At 46.4% G+C, this 16,250-nt stretch overlaps 1 protein-coding gene across 6 annotated transcripts in view; it reads right to left on the reverse strand.

Moving 5' to 3' along the window:
* The window catches only part of LOC110527459 (nck-associated protein 5), a 176,654-nt gene that overhangs the window by 90,785 nt on the left and 69,619 nt on the right, over window positions 1-16,250 (reverse strand). For 4 of the 6 annotated variants that reach the window (XR_016497109.1, XR_016497110.1, XM_036982868.2 and 1 more), the window contains exon 4: window positions 4,802-4,865. Coding sequence is in view for 3 of the 6 variants with exons in the window: in XM_036982868.2 (XP_036838763.2) it covers window positions 4,802-4,865 (64 nt within the window). In the remaining 3 variants the exon portion in view is untranslated. Of the gene's footprint in view, window positions 1-4,801; window positions 4,866-15,920 lie in introns of all 6 variants that reach the window. The other 2 variants (XR_016497111.1, XM_036982870.2) reach the window with 1 other exon arrangement.

Consider the following 16,250-nt stretch of genomic DNA (forward strand, 5'->3'; position numbering starts at 1 on the left):
ATGTGTGTGTGTGTGTGTGTGTGTGTGTGTGTGTGTGTGTGTGTGTGTGTGTGTGTGTGTGTGTGTAGGGGTCAGGAGAGAGTGGGTAGTGTGTGTGTGTGTGCCCCTCTCTCACTCAATAATCTCTTCATTACACAGTGCACCTCAGTATGAGGCTGGGAGGCTCTCGCTGCATCAAAGGTCTGGAGAACATCTCCTTGGCCCAGTACTGCAACACAAACATCAGGGACACAAAGCCCCATGCAGTTTCCTCCTCCTTCATCAATAATACATGTTGTTTACTGTCTGCCTGTCTGCCTGCCAGGCTGGCAGTATATTGACCAGCCTGGATTCTGCTGGAAGAAGTGTAACAAGGGGATTTGTCTGACTGGCAAACTGTAGGCTAAACAATGTGTGTTCACTACAATACAGAATACAGGTGTTTACATGCTATTATGACAACAACAACAACCAAATGCTTTAAAAAGTAGCATGTCATGTAGCATGTAATGTAGCATGTCATCATGTAGCATGTCATGTCACATGTCATCATGTAGCATGTCATGTAGCATGTTTGCCTGAAGTGCCTTTACTCTCTTAGCCTAATTGCACTGAAATAATACATTTTCTAAATAACAATTTAATTTCAGGCAGGTTCTTAGTAGTAGCTCTGCCCTTGGTACATTGAGCAGAGAACAATTACCATAAAATCTATATTTAAATTGCAATATCAAATATGATTATATTCTTGAACATGGCCATTTGCTAAAATAATACTTATCTTCAAAATACAGAGGATGGTGTAAACTGAACCTCATGCTATTCCCTAGAAAGGTCCACAGGTCCCTAGGGAGTCCATAAATTCAATTATCATGCAGGGCAAACCATTACGTTAGAGCCTGGCTATTGCTCTCACGTAGGCAGCCACTGCGGATGTACAGTATACACAAACCCCGGGATATGGTAAACCGTATGAGTGGCCCATTTATCATTGCCAAGGGACCCACACCCTGTCCATCCACACAGAGAAAGAGAATGAGAGAGATAGAAAGAAAAAGAGAGAGAAAAAAAGGCACACACACACACACACACACAGAAACGTAAGGCACACACACACGCGCGCGCAGAAACGTAAGCACACACACACCCCAACCCCCCCCCCCCCCCACCCCACCACACGTGCTCCGTCCAGAGACTGCTGGCTCTGTGGGGATGCGATTTAAGCTTGGCTGTCACCCCTCGTCACCCATCTCAATGAGTGAAACCACTATGGGAGAGAGGGATCCCAGTGATGGTCCCCATAGTGGTTTCACACATTGAGATGGGTGACGAGGGGTGACAGCCATCACTGGGATCCCTCTCTCCCGGCACATGGCTGATAAGCCCCAATCTGTAGAGACAGCACATGAGTTCCCAGCGGTCCCCTCGGTCCCCAGTCCCTCACCAGTGAAAAAGATCCTCCAAACAGCTGTCAAAGGCATCTCCATGCTGTCTCCACACAGACCTCAGTCCACCACACAGACTTCAACCATAGACGTACAAGGAATATACTATAGAATGGAAGTAGGCTATTATACTAGCACAATTCTAGAATATAAGTAATGCTATTTCTATTGCTTCAACTCACTATTCAATCCCTTTCTCTCTTTTCCCACTAATGGAGAGCTTATAGCTAGAATGCATAGGCACACTTTCTTGGTTCATCATCCATTTGGCCTACTGCACTGTGTGTTTGTCCAGATCACTTTTAAGACTCAGATTTGTAACAGTACCCCGTTTATCTTAAGTGCATTTTCCCCCATGAATTACCACTGGTGCATTTGGATCCTTTGGAGTAAATGAGACTGCTGAATATCCTCGAATGCTGATGTGAGAATGTTTCAATCCCTTTCGCTTGAGTTTCATTCAAGCGTGAGCGAATCGCATGCAGTAATCAAGGAAGGAGAAATAAAGTGTGTGTGAGTGTGAGTGTGAGTGTGTGTGTGTGTGTGTGTGTGTGTAGACTTGCACGTATGTGAATGTGTCTGTGCATGCAAGCTGTACACATCTACACTTCATGATGGGTCTATTAAGCTGTGATACCATGGTGTGCCTCAGAAAAAAAAGTGTGTTTCACACAAAGTGCAGCGTTTATTTTCCCACGTTGTTTAGACAGCCGCTTCCAGTGGTCATAATCTCAGCCGCAGCACCTAGCGACCACAGAAGCCACACATTTTTTTTTTTTTTACTTCTCTATCTCTCTCCCCCCTATCCCCTCCCTCTCCCTCCCCCTCTCGCTCTCTTCCTCTCTCCCTCCCTCCCTCCCCAGCCAGCCAGCCAGCCAAGCCCAAATACTCCTCTCTCTCTCTGGGCTGGCTTCGATGTGAAGAATTCCAGAATTCTGAATTCCAGGGGAAACCCACAGCAGCGACTGGTACTGAATGAGAGGGTTTGACTGGAGAAAGACAGGCCACGCTTGTTGGAGTGACTGGGCCTGTGTTCTGCCTTCTCTGAGCATAAACACGACCAGTTACCAGAGCTCATCATCAAATACCTTGTGGGGGATCCAGTGTTTTTCTTCCTGACTGAGTTTGAACGGAAGGTGGCAGGGTGGGGCTGGCTGATTAAACACCCTGCAGGGCTTAAGATAATGTTTAAGCAGTACACAGCACTTTCAAGGCCTGGCGGGTATGGCTATAACAACATCTCCTTATAACCAATAAACCAATGCATATAAGTCATGTCTATCATATAGGGACTCAGTATCTTAACCACAATTCTCATTTAGAAGACCAGGGGCCATATCTATCAAGTGTCTCTGAGTAGGAGTGCTGATTTGAATAGGGTTACATGGACAGGGTGAGAAACTGATCCTAGATCACCACTCCTACTCTGAGACACTTGATACATATGTATTGCTTTTTTTACAAACTCCTGCAGTTTAAGTTCTGATAACAAACGTTAAATGCCCAATGAAGAATGATACAGAAGTCTAAGGCCCATGTCATTGGCAGTTGCCATGGTTTTGCACAACTGTACCCCCCAATTTAAAACACTAGCTAAAGTTAAGACTTGTTACTCAGTTGTATTAACATCGAGTGTTGTATTACAAAATCAAAACCCTCCCTCCCTCCCGCCACAGAGAAGAGAGCATAACTAGTTAAAGAGGAGGGTCAGAGATGCACACTTCAAAGTCTACAGCATTTCATCTGTCGTCTTCTGGAGGCTGTGTGTGTGTCTGTGTTGGTATCTGTATATCATTACTTGTCTGTGTGTGAGGAGGTTACTCTCTATTTCACCTTGCCATCACATTAACAATTATCTCCCTGATGCAGCCCTCTGGTTTGATTTCTATTAAAGACCCTAAAGACCATGCCTGAGCTCCCAGAGGAGAGGAGCATCTCCCAGGCATGTGTGTGTGAGAGGAGGGATAATCCCAATTTCAAAATGGAGCTCAGAGAGACACACACACACACCCCACATTCTTCTTTTACCACTCCCTTCCCCTCCTCCTGTCTGGCATAGATAACTCATCCCTCCTCCACCCCCCTTTCCTCACAAACACACCCGGAGTTGTAATTAGCATGGCATCCACTCTCATGACTCGAAGAAGCAGTAGTCAGAGAAAGCCTCGCTCAGCCAGGCAGTAGATATTTCCCTCCTAGCTCTTCACTAAGGTCAGAGGCTAATCAGTCTCTTAGTCTGACTGACTACAGGACGAGGTGCTGACACACAGAGTTTCCCAATGGAGCCTGAGATAAGAGCTATGTGGGAACTTCCTTCTCTTGTGCTGGGACTGTATGGAATTTGCTACAGTGAGCCTCAACAGCGAGAGCCTGCACTGTGTTAAGACACATGTGACTCTGATTGCATGGTCACGTCTGACCTTGCAGACAGCTGCAGCATGCCTCAGGAACCGCAATGCAGAAATCAATACACTGGGTAGGTCGTTCTTCACAGTCACAAACTAACATCCAAGTCTTTTCCAAAGACTCCATGGGGGGCTTCCAGGAAACATTTCTCTTACCATCGACATCGTCATTTAGCGAATGTTTTTATCCAGAGCAACTTACAGCAATAAGTGCATACATTTTCATACTGGTCCCATGTGGGAATCAAACCCACAACCCTGGCAGTGCAAGCACCATGCTCTACCAACTGAGCCATACAGGACCATCTATACAAAGAAGGCTATGTACAGTATGCGGCCATTGTCATGATGCGTATGCTTGCCACTCTATACAGTATATAGTGTTGTTCATATCCATGTCTGTCCTACTGTGTTTTAATGTTACGAGCCCAGGCTGGAACTCGAGACCACTACCACCACGAAAAAGCATTGTAGATATGGTGATCCTAGAGTATGTAAATCTCAAGTCTGCTTTAGGATTGCTGCCATAGCGCTCTTTTATGAAGCTATTTGGGGCTTTACTGCGGTTCTAAACAGCTGAGTCCAAGGTCTGGCTGTCGCTCTAGAGACCGTGGTCAGCTGGTATCTGCTCTGTCACACTGTCAGTCCACTCACTGCGAACCCTACCTCACGCCCTCTGCGTCAGCACGACTGGCTCCCTGGTCTGCTTTCCCCTTGTTATACAACCGCTGTGTGTGTCTGTGTGTGTGTGTGTCTGTGTGTGTGTGTGTTTAAGCGCTACATTTGACGTCATCCCTGAAATCTGCAGCACTAAACGTAAATATATGTTTTTGGTTGAGGAAAGTTAGCAGTGCAGTGACCTTGGTCGATGACCGAGCAGGACTGGCATGCCTACAACTGTGGGCTGTGGGTTTAAGACCGATAATGTGTGTGTGTGGTGTGTCTGTGTGTAAGACAGAGCATCAACAGTACCATTGTTCCTTCGCTTTTGCTTCGTGCGACTTCCCTCTGCAGGCGAGCCACGGCCAGTTTCTCCCTGAACACACAGAGAGAGAGAGAGAGAGAGAGAGAGAGAGAGAGAGAGAGAGAGAGAGAGAGAGAGAGAGAGAGAGAGAGAACAAGAAGCAAGTGAATAGCTGATCGTTTTTCATTGGGACACAGTCAGGCAGGCCTGCCACCTCTCTCTGTCAGTGCTCCACGCACTGTGTTCTGCCAAACAACTAGCTAACAGCACTGTGGTTTACCAACACGTCAACAAACAACAAACAGAAAGGATATAGGGGACAGCAACTAGACACTACACACTAAACAGAGACACACTAGCCTGCGCCTTGACAAAAATTGCACACAAAAAGCACGAAAAGCATTCCACTTTGACAACCATAAACATCCACTCAGTTATAGAGATACAGTGTCTAGCGTTCTATTTCTATGAAAACTGTAGAACAGACCAATCTCACGCGAGCTCAATCATTTTGCTAATGAGAGAAAGTGGCACGCTCATGTACTGGCACTGATAATGATGGCCTCTTTAGAGCTTTTCCCAAGGTATCACTGCCTGACAGTTCTCTCGGCCAGGCATGCCTTCCATATTAATTAACAACATACTGTAACATGTTTGAAAGCTACAGACAAGAGGAATTGTCCTGCTGCGGTTTCAATGCCAGCCAGCCACCATCATATTGTTACCCCACAAAACAACGCTTAGTATTCCATATTACTGTAGCTACCTGACTGGAAGCAACAGACAACTCCTTTAGGCCAGGCATACCTTCCATATTAGCAACATATCCAAAGGCAAGAAACAAGAAGTGGTACTGTAATGCTGTGGTTTCATTGCCCACCAGCCACCATTGTTAGCCTACAAAATAACTCTTAGTGTTAGAAATAGGGCAATTTCACGGCATCGGAATTGCGCTGAGACTCCAACAATGAGTTTCTTCTTTGACTCACCTAAGGAAAGTCCCCATGTTAAAAAGACGACCAAGGTAGTAGCTATAGTAGATGAATATGGATATAGTAGATGAATATGGATATAGTAGATGAATATGGATATAGTAGATGAATATGGATGGTGAAGTCCCCATTGAATTAGTAGTTTGTAGGACAATACTCGCCAGCGCAAAATAAGAAAGTTCTGGTTTGTTTGTCATCCAACTGCAGTGTGTGAGGAAAGGGAAAGAGAGACAAATTCAATTACGCAAAGTCTTGGCACTGATTGATAAACAGTGATGCGGTGAATCCGACCTGAAGTTGATGCAGTGAATCTGAGTGTAAGTTGACCTGCACTATTAAAACACACACAAGAGCAAACAAACGTGCCCACACACACACACAGTACTGTGACTGCGCTGTTAGAAATCTGTGCCCATGTGATCCTACACACTACACCTGAAACACACTCACACTCCAGTTGCGCAGTCCTATTGGTAACCATTCCAGTTACTGTGTGTGTGTGTGTGTGTGTGTGTGTGTGTGTGTGTGTGTGTGTGTGTGTGTGTGTGTGTGTGTGTGTGTGTGTGCGCGCGCGCGTGTGTGTGTGTGTGTGTGCTGTGTCACCCTGTGAGAAACTCCTGAACTTCTGTAACTCGTCACCACGTCTACACTGTTTTCCTAACTGGCAACTCATCACATACCCTGCTGCTACTGTTCATTATCTCTCCTGTTGCCCAGTAACCTTACCCCTACCCATATACATATCTACCTCAATGACCTCGTACCCCTGCACATGGACTCGGTACTGGTACCCTGTGTATATAGCCAAGTTATCGTTACTCATTGTGCATTTATTCCTTTGTGTTGTTATCTTTTCATCACTCATATCTTTTCTCTCTCCGCATTGTAGGGAAGTAAGCATTTGCCTGGTAATCTCCACCTGTTGTTTATTAAGCAAGCCTTTGTTAGGTCTGCGAGCTAGACATGTAAGGGGTTAAGTTTCAGGCCACTTATTCACAGACATGCTACAGGGGGCAGGAAACTTAAGCTAACTGCGCCCGTTGCGAAAATCATTGCCAAAAATTAAGCCATTTTTACATTCTGTGTAAAACATAATTACAGTAATTGGTACATTTTTTACAGGCAGTCAAAACAGTACCTCAACATGGCAACATTTGACTCCAAGTTCAGCCCTGAGAATGTGGAGGGGTGGTATTTGAATAGGATCATGTAAGTAAGGGGTGGAAAAAGACCGCCGGAGTAATAGACAACCCATTAGGCATATTTGATCCCGACATCATGTGGCATCTGCATTCCAACCACCACCAAGTTAGCCCATTCTGCTGATCTGTTTCTCTGGGAACGGCTAGGCTAGCCTGTCCATGACCAGCTGTGTAAACCTACCTCTCAAAAGAGACACAGAATGAGAGTCCGTCCTTAAAGCTATCGTGACAAACATTCCAGATATCAGAACTCGTTCTGAGCTGTGATGATGGTTATAAATAAATAAGGCTGTGTTCCAATATGTCGCACAAGCATGCAGTACCACTTACTAGAATGTATTGGGCATGTGTTCTAATTAAATGGTATAGTACTACGGAATTGGAACATGGCCAAGATGTGTTTTGCAATACTCTGATCCCATGTTTGATCGAACACAGGCGGAAAGGAAGCATGCTGTATGCTCAGACTGCTAGCTGTCCACAGTTGACCATGTGTTTGTGAACCTTTTCATCTCCATATTTAATTGAAACCCCAGCTGCATCCAAACCCTCCTCCCTTCATCCCTGCTTTTTCCCCCCTGCTCTTTGAACACGGTTAGGGGGCTTCGGAAGCGAGTGCATTCCAACGGCAGCGACGGGCAGACAGATCGGGGTTGGCACCTCGCTGGCCTCCAGCAGTTCCCAGTGACCTGGAATCACCTGGCACTGCCCGCACCAGTGCTCAGTCTGTGCCCACAGTCTGCCCACAATATATCCACCACGAGCAGTTGGGGCAGTGGAGAGCAGGAACGCAGCCTGACTAGCTCCACGCTTCAGTGAAGCAGGCCCAACCACATAACACCCCCCGCAGACGCCCCACTGCTTCCCACGCCTCGCACAAGCTGCTGCTGCGAAGGGCAACGGGCCAAGGACCAGGGAGGGCCAAGCTCTGCCCCCAGGCTGACACCACGGGCAGGGCTGGGGCAAGGGAGGGCACCCCAACCATCTCATATCCCACATGCCATCTCATCGCTCGCCCTATAGAGCTAGGGGTACTTTTGGCAATATGTACTGACAGTATGAACGTTATGCCAAAAAACTACATTTGATTGGTTACTGCAGGATATGGGATGAGAACTATACTGAAACATTATTAATCAGGGTCCATATGCTTCTGAACATCTAGTTCTGACCCAGGATCAGCTGTCAGTTGTCCACCCACCCACACAATACTGTATTGGTCTTTTCCTCATTGGGATGTTGTTATTTGTGCACCATCACAACAACATCATCTTCCTTTAGGTTTCATATGACAGCCTAGAATGTGCCAAGGCGAGGCGAGGAAAGGGGTGTGTATGAACACAGATCAAATCAGCCCTGTTTCCCCACACATTCTCCCACATTCTCCAGGCTAACCAATCTTCCCCATCTCCAGATTGTTTTCGTCGTCACGCGGAGACAAAGGAGCGCGGCGTCGGAGCATACGCGCCTGCAAAGACATGATCTGGCGAGGGGCGGGAGGATCAATCATTCTCCGGGAGATGTTATTTGCCAACCTGAGCTGACACGTTCGCCCCCCAGACACGCTTTGAACTGCATTGTGGGAGGCAGCTCGTTTTGTTGCGTTTTTTCTTTCATCCTTATGATTGTTCCATTGTCAACCATTGTCCCTTGTGTGAGGTTGTCTGGTTTAAGTCTATTTTGTCAAGTCTAAGTTTGCCTGATGAGGAAAAAAGGTATCCTTACTCATGATGCGTAGGGTTACTCTGTATACCAAACTATACATTCGTACACTGGCAAGCCAAACCTACCTCTCTGTCCTATCAAAACCATTGTTACATATGCAGTAGCGTTGTGGCAATGAGAAAATTACATACTGTGGCAGGTAGCCTAGCGTTTAGAGCACTGGGCCAGTAAGGTTCAAATACCCGAGCAGACAAGGTGGAAACCTGTCAATGTGCCATGGAGCAAGGCACTTAACTCTAATTTGCTGCAGGGATACCATACTACTATGGCTGACCCTGTAAAACAACATATTTCACTGCTGTGACAATAAGACATTGTCCATGGATATATGCTACAAATAGTAATGCCTGGGAAGAATTTGGCTGAAACAGGAAATCGACCTCACCATCCACTACATAATAATGAAAACTCTTCTTCAGCAACATCAGCTCTCACAGTCTATACTCTAAACACACCACTCTGGGAAAAGGATGCCTGAATAAAATAGCCCTCCAATAGTGTTAATACAAGGCTTACATAAGCAAACGGAACATCTAAACCATGACATTATCTCAATCTGAGTAAACCGCAAATGTACACAGAGTGAAGTGGATGGGAAGCATGAATGTTTGGATGATGATGAGTCCCCATGCATTTATGTATTTGCGCTGGCTAGCTCCACGCTGAGTTTTAACTCTGCAGATGAACAAATCTAGTGTGTGTGTGTGTGCGCACGTGTGACTAAACATGCGTCCGTGTGTGTTTGGAAAGACCTTGCCGGTTGGCTCTCTTTTTGGCCATTTCCTTAATCCGTCTATCCCACGGTTATGCAACCCTCTCTGTGATTCCAATGCCATATCTCCCTCCAGGGAGCGTCAGGCCAATGAGTTTGTTCAGGCGCTTATCAAGTTGTAGCATCCATTAGAAAGCAATAATGGCTAATGCCCCTTTGTGTGTGTGTGTGTGTGCGTGTGCGTGTGTGTGTGCGTCTGTGCATGTGTGCGTGTGCGTGCGTGTGTATGCACGTGCATCTACACACATGTATGTTATGCAGTTACAGCTATGTCACTAGAAAACTTTCCCCCTTAGCACTGAGATGCAGAGGGAGGCTTCTACACCTACCACCCACATCTGAGGGTTTCTGACCTCTGGTACCCTGTCCAGACCTGGGCTACACGGGAGAGCAGCGGGAGGCTGGAGCCATATGTTATCACCTCACACACACCCATGAAATGAGGAGGTCAGCGGGCCAATGAGTGTTACCACACCGCATGCGTCAACTATGGAAGACATGAAACATGATGAGGTTTCTTTGGAAACACACAAAGAACACAAAAGCGTTGTTTTGGATAAGAATGGCTCCATCTTTTAAGACATTATAACACTTTATAAATGACGGAAAGCCTTGATAGAGAACAGCCAGTGAACAAACCATGAACCTTTTCAGAGGCAGAGACATATTTTACAGTAGGACAAGTTCAAACGGAATGGTGCTCACATATTATATGCTTTGCCAATTGCCTTATCTTCTGAAATTACAACACATTTATCACACATTTATTTCCACACAATTAAGAAAACCCAAGGATCTTTAGCTCATATTGCTCGTCAACGATCAGTAACAGTCACACAAGCCACGAATCCTCTGTCCAATGACAGCTATGGCGAATTTAGCTCTGATGCCTTGTGTCTGACATGGTTTAGAACGTTCCTAGCGAGCAAGGACCCCCCCTCACCCCCACCCCCCATCTCTCTAAACGTTTTCTCATTGGGCATGTCACGGCTGACCTCGATTGTTTCTAAACCACATCAGCCACAGTCAGACGCATTCCACCTCAGACGGAACGAAACACTCCGACAGAACAGATGTACTCTGAAATGGCCCCCGATGCCCCGCCATCACAAGACAGTTCACAGACAGAATGCAAACAGTCGGCTCGGGCATGGTGGATGGAGATTGTGAATCATCGGTCACAAACCACTGCAGGTGTTCAGTGTTGGAACCAGACGCAAACGTGCACGAATGCGCACGTGACTGTGTGCACATACACACACGTATGCATGCATGCACACAAACATACACACTATAGGGCACTTTCGCCATCTATATCAAACCACACAAGCTTTTCATGCTCTCTGCAGCAGGCCCTTCAAATGCACTGACTGCCTCTCAATATGGGGGGACTCACTCTTAAGCCTCACAAACACACACACACACACACACACACACACACACACACACACACACACACACACACACACACACACACACACACACACACACACACACACACACACACACACACACACACACACACTCCATACCCCATTATGTTTTTTTACTGCTGACTCATCCGGGCTAGTTTTAAAGGCCACCCCTGGTCCCTTTTTACTCATTGTGAATGGGAAGCCGTCGACCATCGTTTCAGAGGCAGCGCAAACACGGTCCCTTTTTACAGCAGCAGACAAACAAGTCATTCCTCTAGAATAGACACAAAGGTACGGGTCAACACTGGCTCTCGTTCTCTCAAGGGTCCCCGGTCTCCCCGGCGAGGCCATTACAACGTGTTAGCTATGTCACACACATACCGATGTGGACACACACACACACACACACACACACACATCTATGTCTCTATGTAAGAGAGCACCAGGTACCAGCAGCCAATCCAATTCTGACCCCACAGAGCCAAATAAAAAGTAAAGAAACGGATGAGGTCTGCTTGTTTCTCCCACAATTATCCTGTGATTTACGATTGGGATAGAGGGGAGATGAAGTTTGTTGACATTCCCCAGGCTCGGGTTAACCTCAATCTGAAGCCATGTGACTCAAAGTGCTGATTTAGGATCAGCTACGCATTTTATGTCACAATGAATAAGATGACATTGACAGGGGGAACCGGATCCTACATCAGCACTCCAACTGAGAGGCCTGATAAAGACGTTCCAGTTCATTCCCAACAAACGTCAAAAAATGGTTCTGTTTCCGAAAAGGGCTTTAAAACGTGTGAGAAGGTAAATCGAGATGTTACTAGAATGGTTTGACACCCGTCCTTGGTTAGGAATCATGATGGAGGCTTATGCTTCCAGGTTTTAACAATAAAGAAAGGATTTTCTTCAAAATGTCACACATCCTGTCGTTTTCTCCATCCAGGCACCTTGGTTGGACTGTGAGGCTGCAACTGTATACCGTTCACATTGTAGCTTTTTCTCATCACAAAGACACATCAATCTTCTCACAAATAGTTTGCATGTGAAAGTTATGACCCAGTTACTGCTGAAAGCCTACTGCTTAAAACTAGTCTTAAAGTCTTAAAACTAAATCCAATCTGGGCTGTTTCCAAATAACTTTTATGTCCACCGGTTTTATCTCTTAAACTTAATCCTTAGTGGACACATGTATCAAAGGGATGGATGCCAACACAATTAAAGATTAAGGTTATATTTAAAGAGGCACAACAACTAGAGTTCTACAAGCCTGTGTTCCAAGAATCTGTCATTGCATAAAGACTCCGATGAGAAATATAATCCATGGCTTTATTTTGTGGGCCAAACCTGATTGGCAAACTTTGCAATTCAGCAGTTAGCGACTGGAATCATGTCCTGCTAACATTTTCACCTTGGAGAACTCCCGTAGAGCGAACCCAGCCATTGTAAACCACAGGAATGTGGCGTTTTAATGGCATAATTTAACAGGGTAATATTGTACTTTGTCTCCAAAGGCAAAGGAGTAATCAGATTCCACCAACACCATCCATTGACAGTTACCACATAAAACCCCTTTTATTGCCTATAAATGGTGTTGGGGTATTAACTTTTAATGTTGCTTTTGAGTGGGACACTAGATTCAGAAGGCCGTCAGCCACAACATGACAAGGATTTAACAGTCTTTCACATTTGAAATATGTCTTTCACATTTGAAACTATGTTGGCAATTGAAAACAAGCAGAGTCGCTGCAACTATAGAACAAATGCATTCATATAGCCTACACAGCTGCCAAGATGAAATCTTGCTAATCTCAAAATGACTGAGCTATCCATCAGAGACAAGGCATTTGCCTTGCCCCATTTTCAACAGGGAAACTTAGACAGACTCAGACCGAAACAGGCTCATACTGGCTTGTCCCATGTCGGGGAGCCCTCCAAAGACCTCTGCTGTTTTTAGAGTTTCCCACGTGCTGTTCTTAGCAAGATAAATGTGTAGCGGGACTATGGGAGGAATGCATTCACTGCTGCTCCTAATTGATGTGAGTGGTCGTCAGCAGCAGTACAGACTGTCTAAACAGAGCCAGGGGTTAGAGAGGGGAGAGGAACTCAGGCCTCACACGCAGGCCTCACACTCAGGCCTCACACTCAGGCCTCACACTCAGGCCTCACACTCAGGCCTCACACTCAGGCCTCACACTCAGGCCTCACACTCAGGCCTCACACATCATTACTGCTTTATGGGCGCCTCTGGGTCTCCCTACTGTGTGTATGTGTGCGTGTGCGTGTGCGTGTGCGTGTGCGTGTGCGTGTGCGTGTGTGTGTATGTGTGTGTGTGCGTGCAGTCTTGTTCATGCTCATTTAAGTGTGTGTTTGCATGTGTGTGAGTGTGTCCAACCCCAGTGCTGGACAGCACAGAGCGGGAGATAAACTGGCCTCTGGGGAATTGGGTCCTCTTCCCAAATGAAACGAGTCTGGCTGCAAATGAGGTGGAAATGCTCCCATGCTGGGACACACTGGGGCTGGCCATTGAACAGGAGAACATTCCTCAGTAATTCATTTTGACCTGAACCCAATAGGCTAGCTGGGTCGATGAATGGAAGAGGGGAAGGAGGGGAGAGAGGGGGAGGAGAGGGAAGAGAGGGAGAGAGGGGGAAGAGAGGGAGAGAGAGGGAAGAGAGGGAGAGAGAGGGAAAGAGAGAGAGAGAGAGGGAAGAGAGGGAGAGAGAGGGAAGAGAGGGAGAGGGAGAGGGAGAGAGAGAGAGAGAGAGAGAAAGAGAGAGAGAGAGGGAAGAGAGATCGAGAGGGAAGAGAGATCGAGAGGGAAGAGAGAGAGAGAGAGAGAGAGAAGGAAGAGAGGGAGAGAGAGGGAGAAGATAGTGAGAAGAGTGAGAAGAGAGAGAAGGAGAGGACTAAAAGCATCATATTTGATGAGGGGATGGCAATAACCGGTTGTGATCCCTGTATGCTTACTGGCAGTGGCTTGTCTGTCAACAATCTGACTGTCCATGTAGACGTTTGGATTACATGCAAAGTGGTTGGCAGGACATTGTGAGTGGATAATATGTTGTGCCACCATACCACTGGTTGGACTGGCATGACAACTTTTACAGTACTTCCACTAAAAGATCAACTTTCAACATTCATATGGTTTCATCTGAAAGTATACTCTTAGAGGGATTATAACAAATAGGACATTTACACAACCAATCCAGTGACTCCACAATACATTTCTCACACAACAACACACTTAAAAACTGTCTCCATACGCCGTAGATCACACAGTACAGTTAATTACGTACGTTTACATCAAACTCTGTACGGGAGTAGAATGGGAGGAAAAAAGACAATGTCACTCAGAAAATGTTTTCATTCATCCATCGCGGGGACACATGTAGCATGACGCTTTAATTCCATCAAATCACATCTTCCACTTCGCAATCCTCTTAAACTAATCCCCAGGTATGTTTCACAGGACGCTGGCCTCAAACTGTACAGCACCAGCATCGCATCTGCCCAGTGTTAACACTTTCACTTGGCCAGAAGCTGGCCCAGGCTGTCTGTAAAGTATCACTGCCTTGGGGGCAACTTACCCTGAACCATATAGCATTATAGTGAATCATCATTGGCAATCATAGCCTCCCTTGTGATTAAAAAATATGTTGTTAAAGAATAACAGAGTAAAACTGCAACGCTATTACATAGTCGAACCGCAACGCAAGTGTGTTTGTTTGAGACAGAATAACACAGTTTGACAGGAGAAAATAAACCAACAAACATGTTGTCATCTCCTAAGGTCCTGTGTTGTCATGTTGACGTGTTTCTGTCGCCTCGCTGTTTACTCCGGTAATCACCGAGACAGAAATAGGAGCCGTCGCTCAAGTCAGTGGTGTTTGAGTGACAGCTAAGGCTTCTGTTGATAAGGGCGTGCATGCAGCACAGTCATTCCGTATACGGTGACTGCTGTGGGGCTGGCACATGTAGCTAGCTAGCTCTCCCCTCACCAGTCATGGAGGAATAGGGGTAGTGGTTTGCGGGAGCCCCACATCCATCCACAACGCAGGCACACACACACACACACACACACACACACACTGGGGGAGAGCCAGGGGCACCCAAGCCAAAGCAGTAATGATGTACACACACACAGTCCCAGCAAGGGAGCACAATCCATACCCCACTACTGCTGTTTCTATGGCAGGATTAGACTCACTGCTGGGGGAAACATACTAATCTTTAATATGGCTAAGAGGGGACGAAATACATTCCAACACACACACACACCTCCCAGACTAGCTTGTTGTACCTCTCCGTGAACGATTGGGCACATATTCCCGTTATCAATCAATCAGAATTAAAGCCTCCTTACAGGGCCGGCCCCCGTGCCGTTGCCACTAGCAACAGGGCACACAATTGCTTTCCTTTTCCCTGCACTGGCTAATAAAGGGATCCTGCAAATCAGGATCATCTCCTGTAAGTAGCCTCATTCCTGAAATAAGAAATTTAGCTAACGTTAGGCTACACGCTCATCGGGACCCGTTGGACAAACACAGCTCACAGCAAGCTGACCCTGATTTAAAGAGGCACAACCGGTCTAATGTGACAACGCTACAATCAACGACACGTACGCAGCAAGGGCGCAAGTACACTGCATTTAACTTTGCGGCTCCTTGCAACTTAAAGGACACATCTGGCTGAAATTCACGGCAACATGAAATGACAACAGGAAGAAAACACAACACCTTTAAGACCAACATAATAACCTGGTCGCGTAGAAGCCTGTGCAACTGATACAGAAGCGTGATGCCCCCACTCCACAAAATCAGAGAAAAAATACTGCTGAAGTCCCATGTCTTAAAGGGACATCGCCACTCTTAAAGGGACATCGCCTGTCTTAAAGGGACATCGCCTGTCTTTAAGGGACATCTCCTGTCTTAAAGGGACATCGCCTGTCTTTAAGGGACATCTCCTGTCTTAAAAGGAAAAGAGTGGCGGTGTTATGAGCGTCTAGGTGTTCTCCTTACCATGCCTGAGGTGATGCATCCTGGTGTTCGGTCTTCAGCTGACTCACATGGTAATCCTGCTGCACGCCACTGATCCCACCCACGATAAAGTTTACATCCCCAATGCAGCCCTCTGCTCGATGTGACAACTGCGCAGAACAGCGATCGCCCTCTCTCTCTCTCACTCTCTCTCTCTCTCTCTGAGCCTCTCTCTTTCTATTGCACTCCCTCTTTCTCTCTCTCCGACTTGCTCTACACACAATCTCTGCCTGTCCTCACTCTCACACACTGTGTGTGTTTCTATCACTCTGCCTCTCTCGTTCTCTCTCCCTCTGGCAACATGCACACTGC

This window comes from Oncorhynchus mykiss, chromosome 7 (genome assembly GCF_057628025.1).
Source record: "Oncorhynchus mykiss isolate SJ-2025 chromosome 7, ASM5762802v1, whole genome shotgun sequence".
Taxonomy (NCBI): Eukaryota; Metazoa; Chordata; class Actinopteri; order Salmoniformes; family Salmonidae; genus Oncorhynchus; species Oncorhynchus mykiss.